We start from the raw sequence: 17125 nt of genomic DNA, 5'->3' as shown, positions 1-17125 counted from the left end.
ACACTATTCAGCATAAAACTCACTCTTTTCATAAACAGACAGACATTTTGAACTTGAACAGTTTTTTAAGGGTTGAAGGATTCTGAATTCCAAACCTACTGAACAGCTAACCGTTCTTGTAAATTTCTGTAACCAAAATTACTGTCATTAGTTAGCTCAAACCAACTAATTATAGCGAATTTAGGATTACTGCCCTACAGGGAGATATATATATAATGACAGGGGAAGGTTTCAGCGGCATCAGCACACGCTTTTGTCTCTGCCTTGGCACAGTTAGTGCCCTGATAAGCGGCACTAATCTAACACCGGGCATCTAAAATTAAAAATCCCTCTAAGATTCTGTTAGAAGCTATTTGATGTGTGACATTCCTGCCTCGCTGCCCTGTTTGCTGCCTTCTTTTCCATCTGAGCTGGGTCTCCTGGCATATCTCTCTCCTGATATCTCCCCCGCACAGGCTCTCTCTGAGGGTATGCTCCTGCCAGATCAGCTGGATAATAAGCCTCTGCAATTAGAGAGATAAGACGGGCACACATGGCCAGCTCATTAAAGCTCCTGTACTCCTTGATGAGACAGGTATGTGACAGTATATAGGACACATAGCGGGAATTTTCATAATGCTATCTCATTACCTAGCTGAAGAATAGTACAGTTTCTAATGACACAGCACTGAAAGTAAATTCTGATTCGCCAAACCAGACAAGGACAGCTGTTAAAATGATATGCGATTTTAAACACCAAGGACTATGCAGAGTATCCTTGTTCTACACTCACATGCGGTTGCTGGGGGGAATCTTCCTTCCATCCCTAAACCATGTGACCTGGGGTTGAGGAAAACTGGCAATGCTAGGTGCAGTGATCACAGCGGCATCCCCATGAGAGACAGATTGTGAGGTATCTCCATCTTCAAAGTTCCCCATATCTGCATAAACAAAAAGAAACAAAAAAATGTTAGGACATAATCAGCAAATATTCATCGTTGTGAGACTAAAGGGAAACTGTACTAAAAACATTTATTATAATGCACATGAAAAAGAAGCATTTACATATACTGAGAATATTTTATTTTGCCTGAAATAAAAGATGTTTAATTTAAAATTGAAACTAATACTGCAGTATTGGTTATGTACTTCCGGTCAATTCTTACTGGCTAATAAGGACAACTGTTATGGTAGACACACCTCTGAAAACATTGATTTATTCATGAAAGGAAAAAAGGTTTCTTTTTTTTTTTTTAAACTGAAATAGATTTTAAAATGCTTTCTTTTAGAGGAAACAAAAAATACAAGTTAAATATAATGTTCCTATAATCGACAGGCTATGCATTAGTTATCAAAAAGGTTCTGAATTTATACTAAATTGTCTTAAAGTGACATGAAAGTCAAATTTCACTTTGATCATGATTAAAGAGCATGCTGTTTTAAGAGACTTTTCAATTCACTTTTATCAAATTTACTATCACTTTTCAATTCACTTTTATCAAATTTACTATCTTCTCTTGGTATACTTTGTTTAAAAGCATACCCAGGTAGGCTCAGGAGAAGCAAAGTACAGGTGGCCCTCGGTTTACGCCGGTTCAATTTGCGCCGTTTCAGAATAACAACCTTTTTTTTCAGTCATGTGCACTAATTAAAATAGCCAGTAGGTGGAGCTGTCTGCTTGTTTTGCAGCAAAGTAATGCAACTTAGCAGACTCAAATTGATCTGTGTACACAGAGCAGACCAGACCCATCGAGCAACAAGCTCTAGCAGCCACTTCCCTATTATATTCCTGTCCAGCTGCTTGAGATGAGGGTGCCTAACTGCTTATTGTCAGGGTTTTTTCCCTGTTGTGTTTGCCATGTGTTGCTGGCAGCCATTTTACTCACCTCTCGTCCTGACTATGGTGCATTGTGGGGGACGCTGCTCATTTCCTGCACTTCCTTTTATGGCCAGACTGGTGTGCATCATCCATGTGAGACAGGATGCAGTCTCAGAATTGTGATGTCATCACTTATTATTTAAAGGGCCTCTGTTCAGTATGCTTTGCCTTTGCGTTGTCTCAGACCTGTTTGTGAGAGTTCCTGTGTATTACCTGGCTGCCTGATGTCCTTCCTGGTTCCTGATCCCTGGCTTATTCCGGACTCTGCTGTTTTCCTTGTTCCTGATTCCGGCTCGTCTGACTATTCACTTTGGCTCCTGACTCGGCTCGTCTGACTACCAGCTCTGGTTTTGACTCCTGGCTTGTTATTTGACTTGTGGACTTTTTATTATTTTTTGCTATTAATAAAGGTGTGATTATTTTTGCACTTCTCGTCTCAGTCTGATTCCTGGCACCCTGACATTAAGCAAAGGCCATGAATCCTGATGGTGCTAATAATCCACCTTTACCTGCCATCATTTCCAGGATGGATGAACAGGATCACCGCTTGGATCAATTTGCACTAGCCCTGCAAACCCTGCCGACTCGCACTCCACATTTGGACCAAAGTGTCCCGCAGGTTATGGCTGCTCCTGTTTCCGCTGCTGCACCTATGCCTACCAGGAGCATGTCCGGTTCTGCACCTCTACCTCAGCGATATGGAGGCGATCCTATTCAGTGCAGAGGGTTTTTGAACCAGGTGGGCATTTACCTCATGTTACCTCAGGCGTTTCCCTCTGATAGAGCTAAGGTGGGATTTCTCATCTCGTTACTCTCTGACACAGCTCTTGCCTGGGCTAATCCCATGTGGAAGACTAATAAACCTGTGATTTCAAATTACCCTGAATTTGTGGCTTCCTTTCGAAGGGTATTTGATGTTCCAGCTCGCTCCTCCTCTGCTGCTAAACGACATGTCCATTCAGCAAGGTACAAGATCTGTTGCTCAGTATGCTATTGAGTTCCGTACGCTTGCTGCAAAGGTAGGTTGGAACAATGAAGCCCTTGTTGCCGCCTTCTTTCATGGGCTCTCTGATGCGATTAAAGACGAAGTTGCTGCCAGAGATTTACCAGAGGATCTCGAGGCATTGGTGTCTTTTTTTATCCTAATTGACATCAGACTCAGAGAGAGGCCCTCTTTCAAGGAGCGTTTGTGGAAGCCTCCTGTTCTGTTGTCTCCTACGTGTTCATTCCCACCCATGCTTCCCTCTCCTCCCATGCCTCCTGGTCCCGAGTCACCAGGTACTGCTGAGCCGATGCAGCTGGGATTCACGCGTCTCCCCGCGATGGAGAGGGCCTTTAGGAGGAGGGAGGGGCTCTGCCTCTATTGTGGGTTACAGGGCCACCTTTTGAAGTCTTGTCCTACACGGCCGGGAAACGCTCACATCTAAGGTCCTGTCGGGGGCAGTCCTTGTGTAGTTTATCCTCGTCCCCGGAACTGCTTAAGAAGAAACCTTTGGTCACGGTTGTCCTTTCCTGGGTGGACTCCTCCATAGTCACCCAGGCTCTTGTTGACACCGGTGCTGCGGGCCATTTCATTGACAGTGCTTTTGTATCAAAGCACTCCATTCCTGTTTTACCTCGGTCTGTTCCGCTTGCTATTGAGGCCATTGATGGCAGGCCCCTTCAGCCCGCACTCGTTACTCACGAAACTGCTTTGTTGTCCATGGCTGTTGGGGCTCTCCATTTTGAAACCCTCCAGTTCCACATGATAAACTCTCTGCATTTTGGGTTATCCCTGGCTCCAAAAGCACAATCCCAGTCTCGACTGGCGCAGGTCCGAAATGTTGTCGTGGTCCCCGCAATGTATTTCCACTTGTCTTCACTTCTTCCTCACCGGTCTTACGATTGTGCCATAGACCTGCAACCCAGAGCCATTCCAAGGGAGCTACAGTCTTTATTAAACTTGATTTGAGAGGAGCGTACAATTTCGTTAGGATTAAGGAGGGCCATGAATGGAAAACAGCATTTAACACCAGGAGCGGGCATTATGAGTATCTTGTAATGCCCTTTGGCCTATGTAATGCTCCTGCTGTTTTTCAGGAATTTATTAATGATGTCCTATGAGATATGTTGCAACAGTGTGTTGTGGTGTACTTAGATGACATCCTCATACACTCACCCACACTTGAGGCTCATCGTTCTGATGTTACACGGGTTCTTCAGAGACTACGTGAGAACGGCCTGTTTTGTAAACTCAAGAAATGTGAGTTCCATCAGACTCAAGTAACCTTCCTAGGTTATGTTATCTCCGTTGCAGGGTTCTCCATGGATCCTGACAAGTTATCTGCAGTTCTGCAGTGGCCTCGCCCAGTTGGTCTTCGGTCTATTCAACGTTCTTTGGGGTTCGCCAATTACTATAGAAAGTTTATTAAAAACTTTTCTTCCTTGGTCAAACCTATCACAGACAGGACCCATAAAGAGAATGATCCACTCCATTGGTCACCTACTGCCATTAAGGCCTTTGCTGCAGCTCCAGTTCTGGCTCATCCTAACCCTGTCCTGCCTTTCGTTCTTGAGGTCAATGCGTCTGAGACTGGAGCAGGTGCCCTCTTGTCTCAATGTCTTACGCCTGACGGTTCCTTGCATCCGTGTGGTTTCTTCTCTAAGAAATTGTCTCCAGCGGAGTTCAATTATGAAATTGGCGACAGGGCCATAATTTTGGCACTTAAGAAATGGAGGCATCTTCTTGAGGGTACTAGCGTGCCAGTGCTCATTCTTACTGACCACAAGAATTTAACTTATCTATCGGAAGCAAAACGTTTGTCGCCCCGACAGGCCAGATGGGCGCTATTTTTGTCTCGGTTTAATTATGTGGTCTCCTACCTGCCTGGTAGTAAGAATGTTAGGACTGATGCCCTCTCTTGACAATTTTCGCCTCTGTCCAAGGAGGAGTCTGTACCTACTCCTGTTATACCTCCTGACCTTTTTTTGGCTACCATACGTACTAATTTGACTTCTCCCTTGGGGGAGGAGATCCTGGCTGAACAAACCAATGCACCTCCTGAGAAACCTAGTGGTAAGTGTTTTGTTCCTGAGAATCTTCTAACTAAACTTTTGCACACTTACCACTATCCTAAAGCTGCAGGTCACCCAGGCAAGCACCAAATGATTTGGTCTGTCACTCGACAGGTCTTCATTCTGATGTTGCTGCGTATGTTGCCTCCTGCTCAGTTTGTGCACAGAATAAGACTCCTCGATGTCTTCCTGTGGGTCTTCTTCAACCTATTGCTAATGGTGAGCGTCCTTGGACACATCTTTCCATAGACTTCATTGTCGAGCTCCCTGTTTCCAATGGCAATACTGTTATCCTTATGGTGGTTGACCGTTTTTCTAAAATGTCACATTGCATTCCCTTGATGAAGCTGCCTACCGCTCAGGAGCTTGCTTCAATTTTTGCCCGGGAGGTCTTCCATTTACATGGGTTACCCAAGGAGATAGTGTCGGACCGGGGTAGCCAGTTTGTCTCCAGATTTTGGCATTCCTTTTGTGCTCAAATGGGGATACAGCCTTCCTTCTCTTCGGCATATCACCCTTAATCCAATGGGGCTGCGGAACGGTCTAATCAAGCTCTGCAACAATTACTCCGTTGCTATGTCTCAGATAACCACAATAATTGGTCTGAACTGTTATCTTGGGCAGAGTTTGCTCGCAATAGTGCTATTAATGCTTCCTCCAAGTTATCCCCATTCATGGCGAATTATGGGTTTCAACCATCCTTGTTGCCCGATTCATTCATGTCTCAGGGTATTCCGGCTTTGGAGGAGCATCTCCGGCAACTCTGTTCCACGTGGGTGCAGATTCAGGATTGCCTTCATCGTTCTATGCAGCGCCAAAAGTTCCAGGCTGAACGTAGGCGTCTGCCCGCACCTTCCTACCAGGTTGGTGAGAGAGTTTGGCTGTCCTCCCGCAACTTGAACCTTTGTGTGCCTTCCAATAAATTGGCTTCCCGTTATGTTGATCCTTTTCGAATACTCAGACGGGTTAATCCTGTGGCCTACGCTCTTGACCTTCCTCCTGCTATGCGCATCTCCAATGTTGTTCATGTCTCCCTCTTGAAACCATTGGCTTGTAATCGGTTTACCACTGTGTTGCCTCGTCCCCGTCCTATTTTTGTTGACAACCATGAGGAGTATGAGGTCAGCAGCATTATTGACTCTTGTATGTCCACTGGCCGTGTACAGTATTTGGTTCACTGGAGGGGCTACGGTCCGGAGAAGCATTCTTGGGTTCCCTCCTCTGATGTTCATGCTCCCGCACTCCTCCGTGCCTTCCATGCCCGTTTCCCCAATAAGCCTTTTGTCCTCCCGCGGGTGAGGGGTAGTTGAGGGGAGGGTACTGTCAGGGTTTTTCCCTGTTGTGTTTGCCATGTGCTGCTGGCAGCCATTTTACTCACCTCTCTTCCTGACTATGGTGCATTGTGGGGGACGCTGCTCATTTCCTGCACTTCCTTTTATGGCCAGACTGGTGTGCATCATCCATGTAAGACAGGATGCAGTTTTTAGAATTGTGATGTCATCACTTATTATTTAAAGGGCCTCTGTTCAGTATGCTTTGCCTTTGCGTTGTCTCAGACCTGTTTGTGAGAGTTCCTGTGTATTACCTGGCTGCCTGACGTCCTTCCTGGTTCCTGATCCCTGGCTTGTTCCGGACTCTGCTGTTTTCTTTGTTCCTGATTCCGGCTCGTCTGACTATTCGCTTTGGCTCCTGACTCGGCTCATCTGACTACCAGCTCTGGTTTTGACTCCTGGCTTGTTATTTGACTTGTGGACTTTTTATTATTTTTTGCTATTAATAAAGGTGTGATTATTTTTGCACTTCTTGTCTCAGTCTGATTCCTGGCACCCTGACACTTATTAATCACTGCAGACTGAAATGCATAGAATAGGTACAGACCCAATATTATCTAACATGCTAACAATGCAGAGAACTAATTACAGAAAAATGCAAGTAAAAAAACGTTTTTGTTCATTAAAGTGAAGGTAAAGTTTTCTCTTTCTGTAAACATTATTTTATCTATCAGCTTGCAAAATGCACAGTCGCTAACTTTGTTTTTTTTTTAACCTAACATATTTCTTTTAAAAATATATTTGTTCTACCCGACAGTTCTGTTCCAATCTCCGCCCACCGTCCATTTCCTCTCTCTTTAGCTTATAACGTATAGAGCGTTCCCACCCGCTCTATACGTGCCTACAATGCTCGTGCCCGGCTTCGTAAAATACAGCGCATGCGCAAAACATCCAGAATCTCACATAATGCGCATGCGTTAATGCCCTTTTGCATTACAAATAGCAAGCATCATGCAAGCGTCATTGATCTCGGCAACGCGCTTGGTTTTCAATGGAGAGGAAGTAACCTAACGCATGCGCAGAGCTTTTGAGATAGCGGTGACGTCAAATGACGGCCGCCTAACGGCCAGGAAGTCAATTGGCCAGAAACTCAACGTGACCAAAAAGCTGAAAAAAACATCAAAAAACGGGTTGAATCTAACGCTTGTAAGATTGCTGCTAATAAATTAAAAAACTAATAATAGAGATACATTTTAGGATTTTGATGAATGAAAGTACCATTGATTTTTGCTGTATTGCAGATAAGTGCACAGTAATACAGCTAAGTTTACCTTCACTTTAAACTTAGTTTGATGATGATGCAGTCGGTTGTGTAATTATTTTATTAGGTGATGTTTAGCAAATGTTTTTGTTCATTAAATTTAGTTTGATGATGATACAATCTATATTATTAGGTTTATAATGCTGTTTAGCATTTAAAGTCTTCATTTCAAAGCTTTAAAAATAATGTATTAGGTGTTACTTATGTCAGTTTTGAGAGGGGCCTGGAACCTAAACCCCTCACTTCCCATTGACTTACATTATAAACTGGGTTTCAATTTACAACGGTTTCAATTTGCAACCATTCCTCCTGGAACCTAACCCTGGCGTAAACTGACAGCTACCTGTACTACTGGGACCCATATTTCCCAAGCTGTGACAATCCTGCAGGATGGATGGGAAGTCAGCCCCTACACCCCCACAACCTTTCAATGTCCTCATTTTAAGAGACTACCTGAGCTATAGCCGGCCCAGACACACCCACAGTCCACACAGATACACCCATGATCCATCTTCAACTCCGCCCTCCTGACATGGTCCTGTCCATAGTCATTTTCCTTCAGACACGACCCCACCTTCAAAATGCCAATGCCTACAAGCTCTTTTAGCTCCTACATCCTGGAAATTCTCCAGGAAAGTTCAAAACCCTTTATCCAAACTGCTTAGGACCAGAAAAGATTTGGATTCTAAAATAGTTGTATGTTTGCACCTGAAAATGGGACAGCTTAGAGAAAGTAAACAGGAATATCTAAATATAGGGGTATAACCAACTTCCAACTGCTAAGAATTATTAGAACTGTTTGTAAAGCTACATTCATTATCAGAGTATAAGGGTATATTATTATCATGAGAATAAGGACATACTTTGTTTTTTTTTATTCATCAATATACATATCTTATAATAACAGAAAAGAAAAAAAAAAGATGTAGGGGCCTCTCTATCAAGCTCCGTACGGAGCCTGCAGGCTCGCCAGAAACACCAGTTATGAAGCAGCGGTACCGCTGCTCCATAACCCTGTCCTCCTGCTCTGATGAGGTGGACAGGAATCGCCGCAATTCAACCCGATCGAGTACGATCGGGTTGATTGACACCCCCTTCTGGTTGAGTCTCTCCGCATTCAGCGATGTCTGTAGGACCTGATCAGGTCCGACAGACATATGATAAATAGGCCTCATAGCATTAAGTCAGTGATACAAAAAACAGAAAACAGAGACCCAATGAAAAAATACAAATCAAAACAATTACTTCATATCCATTGTAAGCTTTTCAAACAGAGAATCGACTGACTTTAACCCAATATTCCCTCATGATGCCTATCTATACTTCTGAAGATTATAATCTCATTGCTAATAATTACCCACCAAATGCTATATCTATATTCGTATATTGGCTTTTTCAAATTATATTAAACTGAGGGAAGGGAGAAAGGGAAAGAAAAAAAGGAAGAGAGAGAAAAAAAAAAAAGATTAAAAATTAGAATTAAATCCTCTTATTCCGCCCTCCCCCCACCCCCACAGCCCAATAAGCAGGAAGAGAACTACTTTGTAATTGTATTGCTAATTGGAAATATTCAGACTTTCGTAGTGGATGTATAGTTTGTTTTCGTGTTGAGCGAGGTAGTGTCAGAATTACTTGTAGCCATTTTTTAAAATAGCTATTAAATCTTGTGGGATTCACAAAACACCAACCTCAAATTGTTCTATAATTAAAGGGACAGTCTACACCAGAATATTTATTGTTTCAAAAGATAGATAATCCCTTTATTACCCATTCCCTAGTTTTGGACAACCAACACAGTTATATTAATATACTTTTTTCCTCTGTGATTATCTTGTATCTAAGCCTCTGAAAACTGTCCCCCCTATTTCAGTTCTTTTGACAGACTTGCATTTTAGCCAATCAGTGCTGGCTCAGAGGAACTCCACGTGCATGAGCACAGTGTTATCTATATGAAACACCCTCTAGTGTTTCATATAGATAACTGTCAAAATGCCCTGAGCTAAGAGGTGGCCTTCAAGGGTTTAGAAATTAGCATATAAACCTCCTAGATTTAGCTTTCAACTAAAAATACCAAGAGAACAAAGCAAAATTGGTGATAGAAGTAAATTGGAAAATTGTTTAAAATGGCATGCCCTATCTGAATAATGAAAGCTTGTTTTGGACTAGACTGTCCTGAACAAATAGTTCTATGCTAGGGGACTTTTGCGACTTCCAGTGCTGCAATATTAGATTCCTTGCTATCAATATAGCAGTGTAAATAAGTTGGCACTGTTCTAAAATAGTCTGATTTGTGGAAAGAAGAAGAAAAAAAATAGTTTGAGGGAGAAACTTTAAATTCTGTGATATAAATTTGTTAAGCCAATAATTGACTTTATTCCAGACTTGACGAATCTTAGGGCATGCCCAAAAACAATGTAATAAATCTGCTTTGCTAGCACTACAATGGAAACATAACCCCTCATCTTTCTTCCATTTAGCTAATCTTTGTGGTGTAATATATGAAAAATGTATCAATTTGCTATGTGATTCTCTCCATACCGATATCCTATGTCCCACCCTCAGAATGCTACTTTTTATTTCCTGAATTTCCAGGTCTGGAAAAGACCTTTGCCATTTAGCCGTAATTTCTTCTAAGTGTGTGAGGCCTTGCTTTCTTATAAGCAATTTATACCAGATAGAGATAGAGTGACCTCCTGCTTCATATGTGTGAATATTTTTTTCAATTGGACCCAGATCCAATGATGCTCAAAAATCTCTTATAATTTGGCTAAAAAATTGTCTCAACTGTAAAAACCTATAAAAATGTTGTTTAGGGATATCATAATCATTTTGAATTTAACCAAAAGATTTAATTGACTGCGATCCTATCTCTGCCATCTGAAATAAAAACTAAAATCCCTTCATCTTCCAAATCTGGAAAATCCTTGAATCTAGCCCTGGCAGAAATTTAGGGCTACCAACAATGGGGAGATGTCGAGATAATCTAAAATTTATTTTTAATTCATTACAAAATTTCTGCCAGGCGATAACTACGTTTCTGATAAGACTTAATTCATGAACAACTAAGGGTAATTTACCTCTAGGGAGATGAATCATTGCTTTCAAGGAGTAGGGTCTAATCAACTTTTCTTCTATGGCCACAGAGAGTAGTAGTTTTTCTCTGTAAGCCAATCTGCTGCAATTTTAACCATGGTGACCCAGTTATAAAACGTAATATTCGGAAGACCAAATCCTCCGAATTCCTTTTCGAGAGACAAAGTTTGCAAAGAAAGGCGTGGCTTCCCCCCCCCCTCCCCACAGGCAACTTAGACATAGTTTATTAAATTGTCTGATGTCAGAATTCTTAAAGGGACAGTCAAGTACAAAAAAACTTTCATGATTCAGATAGGGCATGTAATTTTAAACAACTTTCCAATTTACTTTTATCACCAATTTTGCTTTGTTCTCTTGGTATTCTTAGTTGAAAGCTAAACCTAGGAAGGCTCATATGATAATTTATAAGCCCTTGAAGGCCCCCTGTATTTGCTTTTCACAACAGGGGAGAGCTAGCTCAGGTAAACCATATAGATAACATTGTGAGCACACCCGTGGATTGTGGCAGACACTGCACTAATTGGCTAAAATGAAAGTCAATCGATAATAAATAAAATGTCATGTGATCAAGGGGCTGTCAGAAGATGCTTAGATACAAGGTAATCACAGAGCTAAAAAGTATATTAATATAACCGTGGTGGCTCTGCAAAACTGAGCAATGGGTAAAAAAAGGCATTATCTATCTTTTAAAACAACAAAAAATCTGGTGTTGACTGTCCCTTTAAGGGGTAGTGGTAAGTTTTGCATTATGTACAAAATTTGTGGAAACAATAAAGATTTTAATAGGGAAATTTTGGCAGAGAGGGAAATAGGAAGTGCTGACCACCGGTCCCACCAGTGGCTTACTTTCCTGAAAGAATTTTACATAATTAGCCTTATACCAAAGATTAGGATTATTACCGATCAGAAGCCCTAGGTATTTAATTTGGTCAACAACTTGAAACGGGTGATCTAAACAACTATTTTTAGTATAATTAATCCACAACAATTCTGATTTCTTTTGATTCATTTTATAACCTGAAAATTGGCTAAATTCATTAATAATGTCTAAAAGGAGAGAAATACTAGAGTTTGTTTTAGAGAAGAATATCAATAAGTCGTCAGCATAAAGTGACAAGACACACTTACTGTCCCCGAGCCTTATTCCCTCTAGATCTTGTCTTAACCGAACAGCAAAGGGATCTAAGGACAAGTTGAAAAGAAGCATCGAAAGCGGGCACCCTTGTCTGGTGCCTTTAGCCATAATTAACAAGGAGACAGAACCCCATTAATCAATAACTGGGAATACGGATTATTATATAACAATTTTGCAAAGTTAAGAAATTAACCAGTCATTCCAAAATGTGTTAATGATGTAAATAAATGATCCCATACTATGGAGTCAAATGCTTTTTCAGCGTCTAAAGTCAGAAGCGCCATATCTGTTTTAAAGGGTTTCTTGGTGTTATTAATTCTGTTCCAGTAATATTCTAAAAGCAGTAGTACCTTATGGAGATTCTTAGAAGAGTTTTCTACCCAGCATAAAACCTGTCTGGTCAAGATGTATTAAGCTGCTGATACATTTCTTCAGTCTATCTGCAAGAATAGAAGTGAGTAGTGTTCTGGAGCTTCCCAAAAGATCTAAATTTTGGGGAAATATGACTTGTTATTAATATAATATTCTCTCCATTTCCTTACTATAAATCTATTAAAATAATTGCCATTTAAAAAAATAGGCAATTCTTTGTGATTGGTTGCGTCTTATCTATCCCTATTCTTAGGCCAATAACTATCTTTGATTCTAAAAGTCAGGTCTAAGTGCAGCATATGATCCGAGACAAGAATAAATCTATACGTGACATTGTTTAATGTGTTTTAGACTCACAGGTAAAATCTCTACTGTCCGGATTTTTAATTCGCCAAATGTCCCAGAGATTTAGTCTATTGCAAAAGCCTTAAACACTCTTTCCTCTCGTGTTTTCTTAATATGTTTATTACCAAGTCTGATCCTATCAATCTGGGAACAAAGAGTCATATTAAAGTCTCCTGCTACAATTAAAGGGACACTGAACTCAAATTTTTTCTTTTGTGATTCAGATAGAGCATGCAATTTTAAGCAACTTTCTAATTTACTCCTATTATCAATTTTTCTTTGTTCACTTGCTATCTTTATTTGAAAAAGAAGGCATCTAAGCTTCTTTTTTGGTTCAGACTCTGGACAGCACTTTTTTATTGGTGGATGAATTTATCCACCAATCAGCAAGAATAACCCAGTTTATTAAAAAAAAAAATGGGCCGGCATCTAAACTTACATTCTTGCATTTCAAATAAAGATACCAAGAGAATGAAGAAAATTTGATAATTGGAGTAAATTAGAAAGTTGCTTAACATTGAAAGCTCTATCTGAATCACAAAAGAAAAAAATTTGGGTTCAGTGTCCCTTTAAGTTCTTATCCGTAAAAGGCAGATATTTGGTGTATAATCTGTCCCAGAATCGCGGATCCAACTCATTTGGACCATATATATTGCAAATAACATATAAACAACTCAATGATTATAAATCTTCCTAAGGGGTCAAGAAATTTCGATACCATTTTATTAAACCAATGTCTTGGAAAAAAGAAAAGCCACGCCCCTCTTACGCTAAATACATGGGGTAGCAATAACCTCTCCGACCCATTTGCATTTAAGCTTTGCCTGTTCAATATTGTTTAGGTTGGTCTTTTGTAAGAGTACCACATCTGGATTCTCTCTTTTAAGTTGCCTCAAAATGAGATCCCTTTTAGCCGGGGAGGTTATTCCCCCAACATTCCAAGATATTACATTCAGCCTTTTAGCCATACCGGCGTATAATACAATATATTTATCAATACCATCTTATCAACATCCCAGTTAATAAAGCAGTAGAGGAGGGGAGAGGAGAGACAAAAAAGGGGGAAAAAAAGAACAAAGGAGAAAGAAAAAGGGTTAAAACCATCCATACATGACCTATCTTAAATATAGCCCTTGTAACCTAATAGGATATGAGAAAAAGGACACACAATACGCACTGAAGTCATTTTTTATTTCTATATACTCAATGCAAAAAAGTTAGTACTTATTTAATTACTGAGATTCAAATCTTTAATTTTTTAAATACTTTGTATGTTCAACTTTATGTTTGATGATGGACTCACTCCTCATTAGCATGGAGGATACCAGTGTTGTGGAGAGATGTTCTGCACTTCTTCATTTTTTTTCAGGTGATCTTAGCTGGAGAGGTTGTGTTGCTCTATCTTTCTCTTTAAAATACCCCAAAGATGTTCTTTTAGTTTCTATTGGATACTTGGCCAGGTCATAGTTTTTACTTTTTTCTTCTACAGATACTCTTTCATGATTTTGGCAGTGTGCTTTGGATTGTTATCATGCTAGAATATTCTTCTTCTGCCAGGCATCTGAAGACTGGGAGTCATCTTGTTAGTCAGCATTTTGGTATATTCACAGGTATTCATGGTGCCATCTATAAATGTCAACTCCCCAACACCTTTTGCAGTCATGCCGCCCCATATATTCACACTTCCACCTCTGTATTTCACTGTTGGGACTATGCATTCACTATGGTAGTCCTGGCCAGATTCCCGCCAAACATGCTGGACCGCATCTGAGCCAAACAAATTTATCTTTTGACCAAAGAATGTGCTCCAAATATTCATCAGGCTTCTTTTCATGTTCTTTAGAAAAGTTTAATCCTGCAGTTCTTGGATGCCATCCATAGAGGTTAAATGTCCTTCGTATTGTATGAGCTGTCACAGAAACTCCAATTTCCATTGATAAACTAAGAGCCAAGTCTAAAGCACTCGTCTGTCTGTTTTTCAGAACTAGATTGTGCAGGTAGCATACTCTCCGTAGTGCCATTTTAGGAGGATGGCCACTGCGGGTCTGATTAGTTGTTTTATACCTCCTTATTACTGGTGCAGCTGTGTTTTAACTAATTTTTAGTTGGTCACTGTATCCTTTTCCATCTTTGTGAAGTCTCACAATAAGATTTTTAAATTACTTTGGCAATTTTTTTCCATGTGGAGCCATGATGCAGATATGCAGATAGACACAGCCCATAGATAAAAAATTGAAAAAGTTGTTCACAGGTCATTTTATAACCATGTACATGCAATTAGGCTAATTGAAAATCACAGGTGTACTGCATTTTGTTTAAATAATCACAGGTTTTATAACTTGTGTGTCTGTGATTAAAGGTGTATTCACTTTTGTTGCATTAAGTACATCCTATATATACAGTATATTAGCAAGGGACCTAAGCAACAGAGGAACGCCGCCCAAAGGCAACTCAGAAGAAATAGTAATAATATACATGCTCATTGTATAATAGTTTTGAGTATAGACAGACAGATAGATAGATTCAGAGTTAAAAAACAGGAAAAAATGCAAATTTAGGTTACTTAAGGTTTTTTTTCCTACACATAATTCAACATTTTTTTTAGTTTAATAGCCCTTTAAATTCCAGCCCAGAGCGTGAGTGAACACTCAGTACAAAAAGTAAGAATCCACAATAAAAGGCCAGAGAGTCATACTCTTAACCTCCATAAGAGTCTATAACTGAAATTAACTTTGCAACACAAACACGCCAGCCTCAGACAGAAAACTCATCATTAACTTCCTTTAATCGCTGTAATTAAAAACATGCAAAGTATTTTCCTTTAACAACATCATCATTAGCGATACTTGTTAGCACAGCTGCCTTATTAATTCCTCATCGGCATCTTGTATTCCTGGCTGCCTCCTAGTGCAGTCCCGCCTCCAACCTTCATTTAATGGCCCTGGGATTAATTAACTCTTAAATTGTGACTGATCATTTTTTTAGAATTTTTTTATTGTCTTTTAGATTTTTTTTCCCCTTTGATTGTGATACAGGGAAAGTACATTTAATAATAAAGAGACAAAAAAAATGTATTTGCATATTTCCATAGTATATTTTCCCGAAGCAGGACATCTGTTTGGCTTTTTGAAAGGGACATTAACCACTTTGAGATTGTATTATAAAATATTTCATAATAAGTCATAGTTGGCAACATTTGAAAAACATTTCCAGGGGCACTTTGGAGCAGAGCCACGCCCCCATTTACGGTTTGCATAGCTCTGCCCCCTCAAATTGACCCCCAAAACAATCACATAACATTTTAGAACAATAATTTCGCTATACTGATTACTTAACGGGACATGAAAGATTAAAGGGACATTAAACCCCAATTTTTTCTTTTATGATTTAGAAAGGGCATGCCATTTTAAACAACTTTCTAATTTACTTCTATTGTCTAATTTGCTTCATTCTCTTGATATACTTTGCTGAAAAGCATATCTAGATAGGCGCAGTAGCTGCTGATTGGTTGCTGCACATAGATGCCTCGTCTGATTGGTTCACCCATATGCATTGCTATTTCTTTAACAAAGGATATCTAAATGAATCAAATTAGATAATAGATGTAAATTGGAATGTTGTTTAAAATTGTATTCTCTATCTGAATCATGAACAAAAATGTTTGGGTTTAGTATCCCTTTAAATTAAACTTTTATGATTGTAATTTTTACATTCTCTACTACTTTGATCTCTTTGGGTAACTTTGTTAAAAACTATGTATACGAATCCTCAGCAGCAGCAATGCACTACTGGGAGCTAGCTGTTGATTGGTGGCTACACACATTTGTCTTTTGTCATTGGCTCACCAGATGTGTTTAGCTAGCTCCCAGCAGTGCATTGCTGCTCTGAAACTGACTTTAATTATGTGTTAAATTGTTTTGCAGGGGATATACACATGGCTATATGCAATTAAAAGTGCAATAAGAAAATTGTTACAACATATTAGAGCATATTCTTTATGCACTTTTATAGCCCTTTAATGCAGGTTAAATCATCAAGATCCTCATCACCTATCTTACTCTCAAGCACATAACTGACATAGGAAGAATAACTTTACAGCAAGTACCAAAATAAGCAAGTAAGGTTTAAATTATAACCCTTCAGCATCTGTATAACAGGACACCACAGAGCACCCTAGTTTATATACTAGGCGCTAGCGACACACTGGCAACTTTATCCGATTGGTTTTGCATTAGGTGCGTCACAGACACATGGACCAATCAGATAATGCAATAACGGCACGGGCGCCCCAACTACCTCTGGGAACCTAACCATGGGTTCCACCACCACAACACGCTTGTAAAGGTTCTCGGAAAGACCGGACTGTTATCCGATGGACATTTGTCTGTTAGATTATTATCCGTCGCACACGCATTCTGTCTGAGAACCTGCAAAGGCGCGTAGTGGGGGGTGGGACCCATGGTTAGGTTCCCAGAGGCAGTTGCGGCGCCCAAGGCTCTGATTAGGACAGAGCTCTCTAGAGCGTATCTGCCCTTGGCCGTTATTGCATAATCAAATTGGTCCGTGTCTCAGTGAGGGACAGGATGCACAACCAATCAGACAATGTTGCCAGTGTGTCGCTAGCGCCTTGTGTTTATATAGATGTTACAAAGCCTGAAATGAATACATAATAATAT

The 17125-nt window shown here is 40.1% G+C and overlaps 1 protein-coding gene across 1 annotated transcript in view; it reads right to left on the bottom strand.

Moving 5' to 3' along the window:
• Positions 1-17125, bottom strand: part of SDK2 (sidekick cell adhesion molecule 2) — a 476461-nt gene that overhangs the window by 160624 nt on the left and 298712 nt on the right. The window contains exon 5 of the mRNA XM_053721253.1: positions 773-920. Within this exon, the coding sequence (XP_053577228.1) occupies positions 773-920 (148 nt within the window). The remainder of the gene's footprint in view (positions 1-772; positions 921-17125) is intronic.

Source organism: Bombina bombina, chromosome 1 (genome assembly GCF_027579735.1).
Source record: "Bombina bombina isolate aBomBom1 chromosome 1, aBomBom1.pri, whole genome shotgun sequence".
NCBI classification, from domain to species: domain Eukaryota; kingdom Metazoa; phylum Chordata; class Amphibia; order Anura; family Bombinatoridae; genus Bombina; species Bombina bombina.
Note: the sequence above shows the minus strand (reverse complement) of the source record. Positions and strands in the feature narration are given on the sequence as shown.